The sequence below is a fragment of the Seriola lalandi genome, unplaced genomic scaffold (assembly GCF_002814215.2).
Source record: "Seriola lalandi dorsalis isolate HSWRI2012SDOR001 ecotype SW California unplaced genomic scaffold, Sedor1 jcf7180002054511, whole genome shotgun sequence".
Lineage (NCBI taxonomy): Eukaryota > Metazoa > Chordata > Actinopteri > Carangiformes > Carangidae > Seriola > Seriola lalandi.
Genome location: NW_019525064.1, coordinates 73,541 through 92,346, shown reverse-complemented (window position 1 = coordinate 92,346; position 18,806 = coordinate 73,541). Strand labels below are relative to the sequence as shown.

The following is an 18,806-nucleotide window of genomic DNA, read 5'->3' as shown; positions in this document are numbered from 1 at the left end:
TCAAACAAATCAGTGAATTTCCAGATCGGTGCAAGTTTAACGAGTTTAAACATTGCACATTTTGGTGTAACAGCAACATGCGAGAAGAGCTAAAGGTCAGCAGAGCAGAACTGAGCTGATCAATGGTTAACTTGGCTTCATCTATTGTTGCCCTGCAGCTTTCTGAGTCCAGCAAACAGCAAGGATGCTGAAAACCGGAGGTTGACAGCCCATCTTAAAAAAAATTTTTAAAAAAAGAACAAGAAAAAGAGATGAGCCGGACAATGATAAGATTGTACAGTTTCATTTTGTCGTGTTCTGTTCTCCTTTGTATCACATTAACTTCCAGTAGCCAGCAACAGCTAGCCTTGTAATTGAATCACAGTTAAACAACCGACATCAAAATTCATCAAAAACAAACTCAAGAATGTCTGATGTGTTCACTGTACTTTTCTTGAAGAATCTGCGCTAGCTCATAGTCAGAAACGGGCAGTGTGCTACAGTAAATTGGACAAAGAGAGAAAAGGCCTATATCTGGCTCCCTCCAGCACTAAATGACAGGCCTGGCATGTAGTAATCACTAGCTCTTGAGTGGAAACATTACTGGCTTCTTCTGACTGGAAAGGGAAGTGTACAAACAAACACCTTTTTGCATGTTTCAGCAGACATTCCTCTTATCTTTATATTCCTCTGAATGACACATATAGCCATAAAATGTGAGGCATTAACGTTCCATCAATGGATCTAAACATAGCAAAAACACTGGCAACTCAACTGAGGCCGTCTTGAGGGCAAAGACAGGGTGGTTTCTTTGGAGAAGGCAGACCCAAACATCAATTATGCTCCAAACCCTCTCTCCCAAAGCTAAGGATAATCTTCCTCAGCAGGGCTCAATTATAGGTTATTTCTAGCTAGACCCAGTCCGTATTGTGTGCTGCATTACGCCAAGTCTTTCAGTGCAATCAATGAGAAGAATGCCTAACCTGTGTAAATCAGAGTAAACAATGTTGTGCTTTTATCTACACTGCACTGGGAAGAGAAAGTTAACTTTTCGAAGGTCAGAGAGATAATGATAATTTCCAAAAACACAACACTACCATCATTCATTACCTCTGAATACAGGAACAATTACTCCCAAACTTATGAATATTCTCCATTATACCATGTGAATTTCCCACTACACAATGAAAGTGCACAGCAATGCCATTCAATCTTAAGTGTTCTACAGATACAACTTGAGTGACCATAAAGCTAAGTGCTAACATGCAGAGTAGCTGGTTAAAAGACAATATTTAATTGAATAGCAAGGTTGTGGGCCAGATTTCTGTGCAGTTCCTCACTGTATTCGTTTAGTTGTCCAGTTAATAATTTAGCCATGTGCAAATGCAGACACACACACACACACACACACACACACACACACACACACACGGACCCAACTTATCAGTCTAGGTAGAGAGGTAATATACTATAATCTAGTCAAATAAAGGACAGACGGTATTTTATGACATGGAGGCATCACACCACATTGTATGGGAGCTGCCCAAGTGGCACCAGCTGAGCTGCTGAGAGGTCAAGGGCCATTCAAGCAGGTACTTAAGGAAACACATCAAGGATATTTGTGTAGTCACAAGTTTCAACCCCAGGTAAAAAAAAAAAAAGACACCTGATGTTTTTCGAGTTAAGGCTAGTAATAGGAAAAGGAAGTAATAGTTTCAAATAACAAAATAAGTTACAGAGACAAAAGCTGCTTGTATGCAGAGCACTGGAAATACGATACCCAAAAACCTGTAGCAACTGATCACTGCTGCAGAGTTCAAACATACCACAAGGCTCAAAAACAACAGTCAAGAGTTTTTTGATTAATTGGGGTTTTTTTCATGAATTACGAAATAAAATTAAGAAACTAAAAAGAAACTATTTCGGTACTACATAATATTTTTGTAGTCACCACTGAAATACTGAGTTGACAGTTAATCCTTGCAGGGGGCAGCTTAGTGAGGGGCCACTGTGGGGGCATTTTACAGAGCTTGGTTTTTCATCCCCATACTCTTCAATGCCATTAATGTCTTACCAGATTAAACCAAACACACTAATTCACTGGAATTATGGCCCAGATAATCACAGATAGATGCCTATGTGCAATCTAGGGGGATTCCCTCTAGTTTGAGCATGTACAAGAGAATACACTACACATCTGTACTGCCATCAGAGGCTTATCCTGGCAGGGATGGGGGGGGGGGGGGGGGGGGGGGGGGGTCAGCTAGTTGCAAAGACTGATGGTCCAGTAGGCCTGAGGTTAGTACGACATTGCAAAATCTTGTGTATAAAATGCTTAAACTATGTGGTGTACCACTTCATAGCAACTTCACATTAGTGAAGCTGTGATAGCCAACTGACATTAGACTGCAGCAAAAGCACAGCTAGAAGAGCAGAAATTAAACTTTGTGCCACCTCCTTGTAACCGCACAGCTATTCATATGTAAATGCTTAACTGATGTAATATAACTTTTTCATGCAAATTTGCACAACATAGTTCCTTTTACTCAGAACATAGTCCACCCTCATGTAGGCCCATGAGAGAACACAAACTGACTTTTCTACTGCCACTGTGCCTAAGTCTGAAATATTTTGGCCGTCTCCACCTCCAGCCGCACAGTGGACTGACCAGATTCCTCTCTTGTCTGTGTCCAAGTGCTCGGGTCTGCACAGAACACGAACAACCGCCTCATTGTATTCATGATGCACTCTGAACAGGGAGGATTGAGTCCTCAGAGGAATGTTAGATGCAAAAGCTGACAGTTCTCTCACTGTCATGCCAATGCATAAGAACCACCATGCCTGGGCATGTTATGGCTTTACTCCCTTCAAACGCCCCATCTGTAAAACTGTGCCCTCTCACTAATACAAGTCTTCTCTTAGACATAAGCATATAACACAGCTTTACTTCAGTGTTTCGTGTCCCGGATAAATCTAGTGTATTACAAAACACTAGGTTAACTGGGTTAACTATGTGAGACTCCAAACAATCTCGTTGATGATTTCGTAGTCTGATGCTAGTGGTTTTTTTACAAAAAGAGAAAAACCTAGGAGCAAAAAGAGAACTAGCTGCATTAAAACTGGCTAGCGTGCAGAAGGGTAACGTTCATGGTAGCTTTTAGTTAGCAACTAGCCTGGTGTTGATACTGTATTGACCAAACTGCTAATGTTGAGCAGGAGGCTAGCTAGCAGCAGCAGCATCAACTTGATTTGCCTGACCAGCCAGTTGTCAACTATAAGTTAACGTTAAATATGCTAGTATGATAGCAATGTTCACAGCCCAGCTAGCTACCTGACTGCAATAATACTAATGACAAAGGAAACGCTGAACGGTGTTTTCGACTTAAGTTGCAAGGTAGCTAGGCGATTAACTCACACTAGCAGAGGAGCCAAACTCCTTCTTTAGCATGCTACGGCAGCCAATTTCGGTACCACAGTTGGAAAGCTAACGTTCACCTCAATGGTAAAGTTAATCACGGAACTTGACGTAAGCCAACGTTAACTACATTAGATAGCAACCGCCGTTTCCACAATTATTTCATTATTCGTTTAGCTGATGTTACTCACAACTTTTGTTTCCTCTCCCTTCACTTGAGCTAGGTAGCTAGCTTGCAGACGTTTTTTCATTTGCCGAACAAGCTTCAACGTCCTGGCCCTCCTCCATTGGAAGGATTTGCGTAGCGGTGTGATTTTTTTTTTTTTTTCTATCTGTTTCGGTGTTGGGAGAGCTCCACTGTCAGAACAGACGGCAGCCCGCTTGTCCCGCCTCCTTGGTTGTGATTGGCTGTGGTGGTGTACGCCTACATTAAGAGGCGGCTTTCTATTTCACCAAATACGTGGCAATCCCGAGGAGACGACCTGTTGATTGGATGACGTCCTCGGGGGGGTGACATTCACATGGGTCCACTTTTTTTCACACCCAGCGTACACCGAAACGTGCACGGGTAGGCGGGTACTTGAGGAAAGTATACAAATATGTTTTGTGCGCACACCACACATAAACACTTTATTTAAAAAAAAAAATCCTAAAACTGACTAACTCTTACTCTGTCATCTACACATGTACGATGTAGAACTGATGGCATGACTATAGTAAATGTTTTATAACATAGGCTACTACAATGTAGTTCTTAGCAAACATAAAAAAAACATTTTTACGTTTATTAATGTATAAGTTAACAGCTATTTCTCCTCATGCGAAGCATCCCTATCATTTATTTACAGCCATGTTACACTGTATTATCAATCATTCATTATTTGTTTATACACAGTTATGCAGCTATGTACAGTGGATGCTTCACTGGAGACATTATAATTGCTTGCATTAATGCATTAATAAGCCTAAAAACTACACTATGGCTTGTTATAAGCAACATATTCATTTGTTTATAAATGCAAAATATTGGGGGTTAATGTAAAAGGTTACAATAAGTAATATTTCTGTAATCAAAGCTTTTAAATCTGCAGTTATAGAGATTCTTGCAATCTAGATGCCTCAGTAATGAACAATTATATGTCCATTACAAACCTGTTTTTAAGTGTAACTATTTAAAGAACTATTTTCTAATAACTCAGCACTTTGTTGGCATCAAATAATAGTTCTGGTATTGTCTGGTCTAATTTTTAACTAGACTGCAGCACAGAGACTGCTCTTGTCAGGGTTTTAAATTGCATTTACTTAAACATAGACTAATATAGAAAAAAGGTTAATAAACTGGGTTGGATTTTTCTGGCACAAGCCTACATTGGTTCAAATCATATTTCAAAGATATTGGTGGCAACATATTTGAGCTATTGAGTCAGCTATTCACTAACCTTTGTTCAACCTCTATAGCTGAAATTATGCAAAGTAACATCTTTTACCACAGTTAAACTATCAGCACTCAGATCCACATAGCTGTATGAAATGACTATGGTCCTATGGAACTGCTTAATAAGTACATCGAGTAATGAACCATGCATGACATATTTTGGAAAATCATGGTGCACACCTAGTGAAGATTTTAAACAGCGATATCAAGATATAAGATCTTTCAGATGACATTTACAGATCAATTTTTAAAGTAAGACGTATAAAACTTTGTCAAAACATTTATTTATAGGCGGATGCTACTGTTCTGGATTCTCAGGATTCAGTTCAGCTTCAGAGCAGGAAAGCAGAGTACCTTAGTCCAGTTCTCAGGTCACTGTCCTGGCTTCCTGTGTCCTCAACCTCATCCCTCCTCAAAGGATTCATTTTAAAATACTTAGTGTTCATTAATCTCCAAAATACATCTCTCATCTGCTTCTGTGCTGCAATCTCTCCTAACTGGGACAAATTTGCTTACTGTTCAAGAAGTGAAAACAAAACATGGTTGAAGTTTGTCCTAGATATGTTGTACATACAGTACCAGATGTAACTTGTGGCGCCGTAATCTACTTGTATGTCAATGTAGGCAAATCATCAGTCCAACATAGAAAGATATCATTAGGTAGGTCACAGAAGATTACCATAGCCAAAGAATACCGTATTTAAGGAAATAGAGCTAATAAACCTGGATGCTTAATTGTATTGTATTTGAATATTTAGACACCTAAAAGCAAAGCTTGTCCTGCAGCATAAACAATAAAGGTTCCATCACTCAAACAGCTCCTGAGGCCTTCTGCTGGTACACCTGTCCTAAAAAAGATAGTGCTCTTGGTTAAACAGGGCAAACACTGTGGTCACTCAAGATTAGATTTATGTCCAGTATGCTGTTAATTTTCTTTATTCAAAATAAGCAAACGTGAGCATACACAGGATGATTGCAATTGTTTAAAAAACTGTACTGACAATAACATTTGTGTGAATTGGTTCTAAACATGTTCATCAAAAGTAAAACAGACACTTGTTTCATACATTAAGCAATGTCTTTTTCTCTTTAGTTGTTGTGCAAAAGTCTGTTGCAGCTGATAATTGAACTACATGACATACATTACAAAAGATCTGATTGAAAGTGTAGTAGCGCCCTCTAGTGGGACTTTGTACATGGTTTGACATGAATGAATATCAGGTACAGTATCTCAGAACAGATGCTTTGGACAAATTATGAGCTGTATTTATAACATTTAAGAAAACAATAAAGCTGCTACTGACTGAGTGAGTCAATGTACAAAACTCTACAATGGAAATAGGGACCAGCACTCAAATACTGCAGTATAACTTTTAGTTAATAATTGAATTGCCATTTTCTTTACGATTTGCTATAGTTCACATGTTTGAGTACTTAGCAGTAGTCTGTATTAGTTAGTATATAGCTAACTCATAGACTGTGCACTAATCCATTGTTAATGGAGTTGTATGTACTGTATGTTTTCATAGCTCCATCATCATATGATCCATTTACCTCTAGCTCTTCACTTCCTCTGCAGGTGCAGCTTGAGACGTTTTCTTACACTCGTCACACACATGGTGGTAGGATCTGTTGGGATAACACTCCGGTCAGTGAGACAGCCAGGCCTAAGAACATTTATCACTCCTCTTCATCTGAAGCAAAGCCAAGCAGAGCAGAGCAGAAGTCACATTGCTTCTTTGGGTATTTTGTTAAATGACATTTTTGTTTTGTTAGACGGTGCAAAAGATGACAAAAAGTGGGAAAATGGCTCAGAGACCAACATAAAACGTCCTTTCTTCCTAGAGGTCCAAAGAGACGCCTGAGAGATGAGATGTAAAACTATATAGAGGCTACAAATCTATCTTCTTATGGATATCAAAACTTAAATTAAACCACCAGAAAAGTGTAAAATATGGGACCTTTAAAGTAGCTCTTCTTCTAATTAGTGACCCTGCTCTTGACAGAATCTGTGTACATTAGTAACTGAAATGCAGCTTCACATTTCCAGAGAATAAACTTCCTCCATGACAATGTGATGATAAAATCTATAAACTCTCCACCTGTGTCCCATGCGACCTCCCTTAGACCAGGATCCAAATCCTGGTCCATCCCCAACGCCAAGCTCCTGGAACTTGCTTCGACAAGTTCCAACATAAGATGCTTTCCCCACTGCATAACCAAGGATCCCAGCGACTGAAACAAACAACAACAAAAAAAATCATAGTTAGGGGCCAATGATTGCTGAGGGATTGTTAAAAGCATTGCTATTAATAAACTGAAGTCCAGTTTACTGTCCGGTACAGACCTGCTAGTTTTGGAAAGGGACCAAATCGCTTTGATGATTTCCAAATACCTGCATGGAAATAAACATCACCTTAAACCAAATGGGATCATTACAGAAGTCATCGCTTTACATGTGTCATTATTATAAAATGAAATAATATAGTGTGAAAGTCAGTGCCTTACCATTGTAGATCAGACCACCAGTGACAGCCATGCTGCCCAGGGAGAAGGGAAGAGCTACATAAAGAAACAACAGTCTGAAACTGATCACAGCTTTACAGTGACAGACATTTGGAGACAAACTGTTAGAATCACAATCAAGTCTGATTCATTACATCCTCCACACAACTTTCTGTCAAAAGCAGTAAAAGTGTTAAAGACAAACATAGTTTTAGATAGAAGCATCATGTTAATCTACAGTTTACAGAATCATTCAGAAAGTCCCTGCAAAACAAGTGGCAGATAAAAGCTGATGATTGATTAATCACTCCCCTTATTCCCTCCCCTGAAAAGACGCATTCACTTCCTATCATGGATTGATCCTGCCTTGCTTGTCTTGTGCAGAGTTCAATCTGATCGAACTTTGACCCGAGGGGCCCTGTTCGGTGTCGGGTGATGCGATCACAAGTGGACAGCTCCGAGCACATCGGTTCACACCTGGCATTACAGTGCGTCTCCATGTGTGACAACAGAAGAACGGATCTCACTTCCCAGAGAGAGAATGTGAGTGAATGGATGAATGTGGCAAATATTGCAAAGCGCTTTGAGTGGTCGATAAATTAAACTTGACATACAAGTGCAGTCCATTTACTATTTACTTAAGATCGAATCACCTGAGACGGGTGTTATTACCAGGTACGAGCGTGTCCATAATAGAGGGACTCAACAATTTGTCCACCTAACTTGAAGTAAAGCACGGGACTGATTTCTCACCCAGGAAGTTCACTGATTGCTGCCATTTCATGTAAGTGCAAGGTGAGAGAGCAGGAGCAGCAGCTGCACGCCAGGCGGTGAGGGAAAGGTCGTGAACGGAGGTTAAAGACATTTGTGTTGACACATAAAACATGGATCATTTGTAGTTTGTGGATCTTACTTTTAGCTGGTGAGCCGAGCTAGCGCCAGCGGTTTACTTCTTACAACCCAGACTGTTTTCTGTGTGGGTGTGCATGACTAGCATGTTCCTGAATCGCTTGTTATTTTTATCCCGTTTGTTGAGGCAGGTCATTTATCAAGGATTAAGTTAGGTATGTGGACCTGGGTGACTACAGGACACTCCCAATATAACTCCACCCAAACAAGATCCAAGATCAAATCAGCCACAGTAACTTCAGTCTCTGAATTCACAACAAAAATAAAATAAGCACAGCGAATCGGAGTAAACACGTATTGTGAGTGTAGTGAAACGGGCTACAGATTGAATACACAAAGAAAGCAATAAGTGAATAGGTTGATGAATAAGCCGTCCCACTACGTCTACCATTAAGGACTTATCCAATACACCTGGAAGAATATATCCATGCGTTGTGCCCTCACACCTGAAATCATTTGGCAGATCTGTTGGCTTCCAAAGCTGCTATTGATTAAGAAGTAAATTAGTAAGAAGACAATACCTCTGTACCAGAAGCTTTCCTCTTGGCATTCCTTCCAAACCTTTCTCACATCTTCTCTATGAACGTGATGATCACTCACAGGGCACTGTAGGGACACAGAGGACATGTTAGATATCACATCTGGCCCATGAGGTCTACATCATCCTTGTGTCCTCTCACCTTCCACTCTCCTTCCACTGGAGCTGGATGAGCAGCAGCAGCTTTTGTTCCCTCTGTCTTCACTATTGTAGTTAGTCCAGCTGTTTCAGAAGTCATTTTTGCAGGAGCTTCTAGCAATCCCTGTTGGATCTGTGCTGTGCAACTTACTCAGGCACATAAACGCTCCCTTTCTCAGTGCCTCAGATTTTGCCAGCTTTAATTGCTCCTCCCTCGATTATTTATTTAACTCCACCCCACTTGAAAAAAAAAAAAAAGACTGGTCACCCTATCCATTTTAATATGAAACAAATCAGGTATGGGCTATAAAACTAGTGCTAAGATATAGTGTTAGGCAAGAAAATCAAATTGTATAATGTTTAAAAGAATCGCCAAGAGCTGTGTCATTCAAAAATGTTTTCCTATTTGTCGTAGGGGGTGAAAGAGTCACATTAAGCCCTGCAGTTCCAGTTTCGGTTCACCTCTGTACACCTATCTGTAAATCCAAGCAGGACACACCTTTATGTAGAGTAGTCGCCATTTCTTTTATGGAATTGTTTAAAAGAAACGCACGGGTAGTGATAAAATATTTACCATTTACATGAACAAACAAGCATGTTGGTCATACTGTAGGTCCAGCTGTTGGAAAATGTTAACATTGGTTTTATCATAACCTTTGGGGATGTGACATAATGTACAACACAAAGATAGATTTTAGATTACCCTAAAATCCATTCATATGATGTTTATTTTACTAATACATGAATATTTCTTACTTTAACGTAATAAAATGTTACTGACAAATGATCAAACTAAATAAGGAAATGTTATAGAAATGTAAATTCAAAGGAGAAACAATACTGAAATGTCTCTCTTCATTAAAACAATGCTCCTAGTAGCCAAAGGTCAGTGGCAGGTTTCTTTGTAGGTCAAAGAAACATGTTTTTTATAAGTTAAATCAAAGAATGATTTATTACCCCTGATAAACATACAGTGATATTGGAGCACATGTCAAAGAATTGCCCAGCACAGTAAAAGCATTGTGTAGTACAATAAACGCAGATTCAAAAGGCATCATTGAAATATGGCAAAGGTAAAGTACAATTCACAGAGCTTTAAAAAAATCTAATAAAGAAAAGTAAAACCATTTTATCATCAATTTACAGTTATTACAATACACTGCACGTACAGTAAATCACAGCATTTATTTATTTAAGATGAAAATAAAACCTTGATGACATTATTCATTAATAATAATTTAGCCTACCAGAGATGGAAGAAATATACTGATCCTTCACTTAACTAACATAGCAATACTACAATACGAAAGAATAAAAATACACCACTACAAGTAAAAGCATTCATAATTTTGCTGAAGTAAAATAAGTAAATACTGGATTGTGTATGTGAGCACTGAGCATTGTGTTGTGGCTGGTGTGGGTACAGTTAAAATGTTACATACTGCTGGATAGTTTAATCTATAAAAATGCTTCATATTTCAGGGGATATGTTTTATTACATAAATGTGGTGGAGTTATAATTTCCCTGTAGTGGAATTAAAGTGTAAAGTTGCACAAAATGGAAATAGCAAATAATAAAAGTACCTCATAATTGTACATACTTACAGTACTTGAGTAAAAACACTTACATCCCACCACTATAAACTACTGCAAAATAAACAGTAGTTCTACTCCTGCAGGCAGAAGAGATGGTGACAGTAATGACACAGACGGCTGTGGTCATAACAGCCATTGCAGTGGACTATCAGCAGCAGTTTACCCAGCCAGCTCCACACTGAAGGTAGCCTAATATGAATTTAGTGAAAATGGTGGCATTCAGGGGGCTGGTCTTTTCAACTGGCTGGTCAACTTGTGTCATCTACCCTCAGTCAAACACTCACTCCCGTTTACTAGCTAACTCGTTGACCAGTTGTACAGGGTGACATAATTCAGCTCAATGTAACTGATTTTTAAAAAAAACAAAACAACTTGGGGGACCAAGCAACGTAGCCACATTTTTTAACGCATCCGTTCGTTTTGGTTGACATGTGGGACTTGTAGTCACCTGACCACCAGTTGCTAAACATAGAGACACTGAGTGGAGCGTTATTTGGGGCAGGACCTCTGCTAATACCCCGGGCTTCTACCGACCTCTGAAGACCGGTGAGCACGTAGGGACAGAGACGTAAAAGCGCCGTGGCTGAGGTAGGATATTTCGTGTTCCCAAACCATCGCGAAATTAGAAATATAACTCACACCCGCCACCAACCTCCGCCCGCGTGAGTTCACATCAAACGAACCCCAACGGCAGCTACACTTGGGAGGTCAACTCATGACTGAATTGACCAATCAGATTCCATCGTGGGCTGGGTTTCAGGCTTGCACGAGGAAATTCTGATGATTGACGCGCTCATAAAAATCTCCGGACCAATGAATCGCAGAGATAGCGCAGCCTGTTTGGGGAACGCTGACCAATCACATGCGCGCGCGGGAGGAGCCTATTTCTTTTCCCGCCTTCCCGTGACTTGACACCGTTGCTAACCAACCGACGGCCAGCGAAGGCGGAGACCGAACAGGCTCGTTTTCAATCATCGTTCGTGGGCGTGGTTTACGTTGACAAGGCCCGCCTATTGGCCGGTCTGCGGACTTCCCACAGACAGTTGTATGTTTCATAAAAATGCACTCTGATGCGGCAAGTAAGTAGTAACGTTATAGAGGCTTTCCTCGTCAAATTACCAGCCTCCGCGGAGGCAGCAGAGTTTGTCGGAGAGAAGCTAACAGTCGCGTTGTGTTTCTACGTCTTCTCTTAGCCCGCGGTTCTGTAGGATTTGATGATAACGCATGAATTCCGTGCTATTTGCTGGTTTCTTTGTATCTGCTAGTGCTGTCTTGGGCGACAACAAAGGAAGGATAGCTAGTGTTATTTCAGATGTTTGGGACGTGGAGGAGGTTACTCTTGACATGGCAGCTCTCCTGAACTTATTTATTTTGTGTAGCGTTAGCCGTGCTCAGCTGAACGCCGCCGATGTTAGTTAAATTGAGAAGGTTTTCGATGGTAATCGGAGCGTTGTGATCTTTATAGTCATCATCACTGAGGGTCCACTGTGCGTTTCAGCTCAGACTTGGCATCAATGTAGTGTCATAGTAAATCGGTCAATTTTCTGGTCAACTGCGGACTGTTACACAGAATGAAAATTGTGACGCAGTTGTGGAAAACATCTTTCATTGCATGCTGCAGCAGTGCTGTCCGGCTTTGCGGCACCCACATAAGCTGCTGCAAAACGTCCGTGCAATGCTTATGTGCCAGTAGGTACATAATGTTAGATTTTTGAAACAATGTAAAATGCATTCAATCAGTTGGGGTAAATGTTGGGGGTAGAGGGGTCTGGAAGAAATAGTTGTTTTGTAAAGGCTTGGGATTTGTAGTTTACTGTCCCAACCAGAGCTGAGGTTTCAATGGCGCCTTTGAAGGAAATGGACTACAACGCCCATAGGCCCAACTCTCCAGATACTTTGTAAACTCTGTGCAAGTTGCGCGTCTGCACTGCTATTTTAGGTATGCAGCTAGTGCTATCTGTTCGGCTGTGTGTTGGTTTGCCTGGTTCTGGCCTCTGGAAATAAATGAAAAGCGTCGGTGTTTGATGACAGCTTGAGGAGGGGAATGTACAGATGACGTTTGGCAACGAGGTAGCATGCACGATCTAAACATTGTCGAGTTTTGCATGTCTTTCGAGGAATGCAGAGAGTCACTCCCTCGTTCGTGTGAGATATTTTTCTGTCCGTTTCTGAAACGTAAAACCCTTCAACTAGAAACCAGACCAAAGTGATTTGAGCACTGTAGAGTCTGCTGTGATTTCAGATGTGAATTGACATCTCATTTCAACCATAGGTTCTTGTTGGTGCTATGATGATGTCACCTTCTTGTACCCTTGTACCAAGCTTGCACAAGTTTGACTGGCAGTAGAAGGTTGAGTGTTATGTTTTAGTTTGAATTTTGATGTTACCTTTATTCTTTGTGGAAATAGATTTACAGCTGAATTCCCACTTGACTACACTGGCCAGCATCCATAAGATCCACCACACCTTGCACAGGCTGGTAAATACATGTTAGCAGCTTGCATATATTAATTTTTGTGTGTATGTCTGTATGTGAGCATGCACCACCACCCATATGTGTCCTACTCACAAGCATGTGTTATTTTGTTTTCTGTCTGTTTTCATAGAACCTGACAGAAGACGTTGGACAGGATAGCCACCCCTCAGGTAATACTTCAGCCGGTCGCTGTGTGTTTAATAGCTAACAGTTTGTTAATTATACTGCTGCCAAAACTGTGTGTCTGTCTGAGGTCTGACTGCTGGCTCTTTGAGAGTTCATGCTTTCTCGATGTATTGCTCATAAGTTGCCCCCTTTTCATTCCGCCTTCTGTTTCCTTCCTTCAGCTTGTTGCTCTAGAGCCATGCCTCCTAGGAAAAAGAGGAGACCCTCTGCTGGAGATGACATGTCAGCCAAGAAAAGTCGCCAGGACAGGTGTGAAAACCCGTTGTTAAAGATTTAAAACAAAACGACTTAGTAACATCGTTATAAATCTGTGTCTGTCTCAGTTATGCAGGGGCGTAAAGACTTTGGTTTGCATTTAGGAAAACTACGATAGGAAACATCCATTGAAATCACACTGACCACTGACTGCGTTGCTGCTGAGCTTGAGACTAAAACTGTCTTAACATCTGCAGTGTTTTCAGAAAACATGAAACGTCACAAATTCGCGAGGAGGAGACATTTTCTAGTAAAAGATGCTTGGAGTGGTTCTATGAATATGCAGGTGAGGTATTATATTTTGAAGCACTGTGTACACACACACACACACACACACACACACACACACACACACACACACAATATACATTCTTGGTTTAATCACATTCAGCCACTTACCAATGCCGTCGGTTTTTAGCCCCACATGTGAAATCGATGCTATATGTGGCTTCACACTTGTCCGTCTGAAATAGGTTGTGACGATGTGGTGGGTCCAGAGGGCATGGAGAAGTTCTGCGAGGACATCGGAGTGGAGCCAGAGAATGTAAGTAGGTTTTATGCGTTTTGGTTACATGTGTACGGTGTCAGTTTGCTTGCATTTTGCTCACTGTCTTTCTCCTTCTGGCTGCCAGTCAGACTTTCATTTTGAGACAACCTTTTCTAACTTGATTGGCTTTTCACATCTTTTTTTGATGTTTTATAAAAATGTAAAGTTAGCACAATCAAAAAAAAAAAAGAAAAGTTATTAACAAAAAAAGTGCAGACCTAGTTTCACTTCGGTGTCACTATTTACACTCATTCTTTGTTTCAGAGGTTATTGAGGTCAGTCGTTTTGTGTGTTTGACCTACAACAGTTTTGTGAGTGCAGTAGATGGATTGATAATCTGGATGAACACATTTTGTAATTAAGGATATCTGTAGCTATAAAGGTTGTTGTTTGTGTGTTCAGGTGGTGATGCTGGTTCTTGCTTGGAAGCTGGATGCCCAGAGTATGGGATATTTCACTCTCCAGGAGTGGCTGAGAGGCATGGGCTCACTGCAGTACGTCACTTACCTACTTTCTTTTTTTTTTTTGTCTTTTATCGTGTTGCTTTGCTATGTTCTCTCTGGCTCAGGTCATGTTTTTTAAGAGTGATTCTCAGTAGTGCTTGTGCTGAAGTGTAGAGTTTGTCTAAGGCACCTCTCTGCTGTTGTCAGGTGCGACTCCACAGAGAGGCTGAGGAACTCGCTCGATTACCTGAGATCTGTCCTAAACGACAGCACCAGTTTTAAGCTCATTTATAGATATGCCTTTGATTTTGCTCGGGTGAGTCAAGCAACATCTTTTCTACACGGAAGCTCACATACACAACATGCCTAAAACAAAAAAGTCCAGCTCAGTTCAGTTAGATCTGAAACAGTTGTTTCGCCTGATTGAAATTCTTAAAAAGTCTCAAGCCAGCGTACAGACCTGCCTTGATGTCTTGGGTAGGTCAAGATCATTTTCCAGTTTGACTCAGAGGAGAAAGCACTTATCAGGTCTGTGGCCTATTTACATAGTCTGCCTTTTCACCTGTGCGTGATTTTAAATAAAGTAACTCTCTGATAAACTGAATAAAAACATGACTGTGATAACAGTGTAATATATATATATATATATATTTTAACAATACTTTTTATTGGGTTTTCTTATTTAACAAGAACAATAATAATAATAATAATAGATCAAAACAAACATATAGACCAGATCAACAGGCAAAAGCACAGAGAAAGTTTTAAAAAACACAGCTCAGGTTGACAGAAGTACACAGGAGGCCACAGGAAACAATACAGGCAAATCACAGGTCACAAGAGCCCAGATTCACGAGTTCCCCTGCACAATGATGGGGAAAAAAAGTCAGGTCCAAGATCGTACAGGTAGGGCTGCCAGACTTTGTAGAACTGGTCTGCTTTGTCATGTAGAATATTTGTAAGATATTCCAGAGGAAACAACTCAAATATAACTTTATACCAACCCTCAACAGAAGGGCCCTTATCACTAATCCACTGTATCAATATATTTTTCCTAGCAGCAAAAGTAGGAATGTTATATAGTAGTTATACGTCTACTTGGGAGGCCCAAAATCAAACACATTGGATCCATTTCTAAATCCTTACCAAATATTTTTTCCATTTAGCGTAATATGTTGACCTGATATTTCTGTAAATTATGAAACAACCGTAGTATTGGGTTAAGGTACCTATTTTGGGTTTACATTTAAGACACAGGAGAAATTAAAGGGTTTAATGCCTTGAATTAGGAGATATATGCAACCTATGTGTTATTTTAAGCTGCATCGCTTTCGCCCGAGTTCAGATGGATATCTTTTTAGCGTAACTCATAATATCTTCCCACGACTTCTCACCAGTAGTCACTGATAAGTCCTTCTCCCATACGTCTTTAATCCCCTGTGTTCTAGTAGGAGACATACCACACATTACATCATAAAGCAAACTAAGACACTTTCTCTGGATGTTGAACAACAATGTTATTTTTGATTAAGAGTAATGGCAGTGGGTTGAGGAATTCAGTTTGTCATGTATATGGGACTAGTGTTGCTGACGATGATGTTTGTAGCCTGCTTTGTTTAAACTGTAGTTGACATTTTCATGAAGCCTTGGGTGTTTTGAATCGGACAGGAAAAGGATCAGAGGAGTTTGGACTTGAACACAGCCAAGTGCATGCTGGGGCTTCTTCTGGGAAAGACATGGCCCCTGTTTCCCGTGTTTAATCAGTTTCTAGAGGTAAGCGTTTGCCAGATCAAAGATGTCACATACAGTAGTTATGTATAAGATTGTTAGTTTGAAGTCCAGTTCGACCTTGGCTAGGGTTGTTGTCGCTAAAAGGTTGTGGTGCCGTGTTAATGTAAAGCATTCATTTGTCATTCCTCAGCAATCCAAGTACAAAGTCATCAACAAAGACCAATGGTGCAATGTTTTAGAGTTCAGCAGGACAATCAACCTGGACCTCAGTAACTACGATGAGGATGGTGCCTGTGAGTGAACATGTGTCTACACAGAAATGTGACAACAGAGCTCAGTGTGCATGTTACACAGATAACAGTTCTCTAATCTGTTATAATCTCTGTCGTGTCCTTTTCTCAGGGCCTGTTTTGTTGGATGAGTTTGTGGAGTGGTACAAGGAAAGACAGATGTCATAGCTGCAGAGCAAAATGGAAAATGGAAAAAACACAACTGTGACAACAACGACTATGAGAATCAACAACCAATAAGTAAACAATACAAAAATGGTAAAGCAGTGACTGTGGGTGCTTCCTAGTAAAGGAGGGATTTGGGGCTGTGGGTGGGCTAGGGTGGGGGCGACGGGTTTGCAGCCTGGGTGCACGCTGCCCAGAGCACGGATGCGGAGGGCTGCCATTGTGGAGTAATGTTCCCTACCGAAGTTGCATAGTGGGCAAGCTTGCAGCAATCCCCAGTGGCATTGCTGTCTCTCACTGTGACATGTCATATTGCTGTCTGTGTTAGGATAACATGGTATCATACATGGATGATGGAAGCAAAATGGTATTATGTGGGAGAACCACTCCTCACCCTTATCTTCAGCACAGAGAACCCAACGGAAGTGACCATTCATGCATTGTGTCTGAGTCTTAAACAGGGTCACTTTGACCTGGGCACATTAAATATTATATATCTGTGCAATGAACTTGAACTTGAGCTTTTCTGGACAGATGGCACTAACTATTGTTTGTCATATTTTCAGTTTGATAGGAATTCTTCAAGAAGCACACTGTGTCAAATGGTTGATCGCAGGTTTCTGATGCCTGTGCTGTTTACTATTGATCTGTGCCAGTGATTTCTTTTTTTTCCCTCCAGTTTTTGTTCCCTCCTGCTGTTTTGCTCCAGCTAATGCTAACAGTTTGCTAACCCCCCGGCAAAGGCTTCAGACCTCATAACACCAAACAAATCAGCATTGCTGCTTACTAACTCTTATTACAGCGGTGAGCCACTAGTGCTCTGATCAGCATTTATTGGTCCGGTGACCAATCGATGTATCTACGTTGTGTAGGTAAGAGTATTATTGTGCCTCAAACCATGGAAGTCACTTTGTGTGTCCCACACACGTACCAACAAATCCAAATGTACATACACGTGTGAGAACACATACAACACATACAGATACTCATGCACACACAGACACACTGAGTGGTCAGGGATTATTTCAGGATGAATTCAAACTGTTTGGGCTGTGTTATAAGTTGACATAGATCTAGTTGGTGTCCATTTTGTCTTGATATGTGGTATATGTTTTGTCTTCCTTAGTCCACTGATAGTTTCAGGTCTCTTCCTAGTAGCATCTCTCCCAACACTGACAGTGTTTTATATATGTATATATATACACACATATATACATGTATATAACTATGGAAGACCAGTGACCCTCTCAGGACGAGGTCCTTTAGGCTTGAGTAGTAAGGTAGGTTTGCTGAAAGCATTGCTTTGTACCACCCGTAGGATCTAATCAAAACAATGGACACTGACGGTTTGGAACTGTGTGATGATGCTATGCTCTTCTTTCGCCTAGTATAATGTTCTTGTAACACATGTATAAATTTTTGTCTTTGGCTGTTGTGTGATGCTGAATCGTCAGAAGATTTAATATTTGCATGCATGCTCCAACAGAGCCTTTGGTGAATGGATGAGATTTTTTGAAAACATTTTTCAAATGCGTTTTTGTTTTGTACAGGAATTTGTGCAAGTGTTTTGTGCTCAATTTGATATTCATGATCATGTTATCTTAATTCTGATGAACAACATGATCGTGTCTATTAAGACCTGGAACACACCTGTAACCTCACGGTGGAACAGGAGTTCCCTCCTGCATTTGCCCCATCTTTCAGATCCTTACACGTGCTGTAAAGCTTTAGGTAGCTACAGCCAGTACAGGATCTAATTTTATTTATTGGAAGTGCGTAACTTGTTTTGCAACTTTTGCACCACACTGTCACAATACACACAAAATACACTTTGAAATCTGTCGTGAAGTTAATAGACATCAGCTCCCGTGTCACTGAAGCGCACTGCTGATAAAACTGTATGAAAGCCTCTTTTGTCATTACAACACCATCAACCATCAGCATAAAATCTAAGGTCGAAGTAGTTGTTGGATTGCTTACCAAATACTGTGTAGAGATCAGTGTATAGAGTTTTCTCCCATGACAGTGCAGGAGGATGAACAGCCTTGTCCCAACTGTATATATGTATGTAAACTATGTAAGTGTCTATATGTCTGTTTTCACTATAACCTATGTCTATATACATAAATAAAATGGTTTATTAACTTACTGGCTTATATTTGGGATCTTTGGTTAATAGTTTGTCAATAACAAAAAAA

The 18,806-nt window shown here is 40.5% G+C and overlaps 2 protein-coding genes across 9 annotated transcripts; one reads left to right on the top strand and one right to left on the bottom strand.

Annotated features, from left to right (window-relative positions):
* Window positions 1–5,096: 5,096 nt before the first annotated feature.
* Window positions 5,097–9,098, bottom strand: ociad2 (OCIA domain containing 2). Of its 3 annotated transcripts, none has more exons than XM_023413342.2 (7): window positions 8,924–9,098; window positions 8,765–8,849; window positions 7,338–7,391; window positions 7,177–7,224; window positions 6,932–7,064; window positions 6,384–6,458; window positions 5,097–5,677 (listed from the first exon to the last, which is right to left on the bottom strand). In XM_023413342.2, exons 1-6 carry the CDS (start codon window positions 9,017–9,019, stop codon window positions 6,386–6,388), a joined length of 489 nt encoding a protein of 162 aa, XP_023269110.1. In that variant the 5' UTR covers window positions 9,020–9,098; the 3' UTR covers window positions 5,097–5,677; window positions 6,384–6,385. The 3 variants fall into 3 exon arrangements, with proteins under 3 accessions (XP_023269110.1, XP_023269111.1, XP_087031971.1); XM_023413343.2 differs by having other exon boundaries at window positions 5,097–5,672; XM_087175845.1 differs by lacking the exon at window positions 5,097–5,677 and having other exon boundaries at window positions 5,750–6,458; window positions 8,924–9,096.
* Window positions 7,761–18,756, top strand: dcun1d4 (DCN1, defective in cullin neddylation 1, domain containing 4 (S. cerevisiae)). 6 transcript variants are annotated; one of them, XM_087175844.1, is made up of 11 exons: window positions 7,761–7,877; window positions 12,924–12,994; window positions 13,122–13,161; window positions 13,339–13,426; window positions 13,630–13,718; window positions 13,906–13,976; window positions 14,382–14,473; window positions 14,630–14,738; window positions 16,091–16,195; window positions 16,344–16,446; window positions 16,556–18,756. In XM_087175844.1, the coding sequence occupies exons 4-11, from the start codon at window positions 13,356–13,358 to the stop codon at window positions 16,609–16,611; spliced, it is 696 nt and encodes a 231-aa protein (XP_087031970.1). In that variant the 5' UTR covers window positions 7,761–7,877; window positions 12,924–12,994; window positions 13,122–13,161; window positions 13,339–13,355; the 3' UTR covers window positions 16,612–18,756. The 6 variants fall into 6 exon arrangements, with proteins under 6 accessions (XP_087031970.1, XP_023269105.2, XP_023269106.1 ...); XM_023413338.2 differs by lacking the exon at window positions 7,761–7,877 and adding an exon at window positions 11,511–11,594; XM_023413340.2 differs by lacking the exon at window positions 7,761–7,877 and adding an exon at window positions 11,632–12,585.
* The last annotated feature ends 50 nt before the right edge of the window (window positions 18,757–18,806 follow it).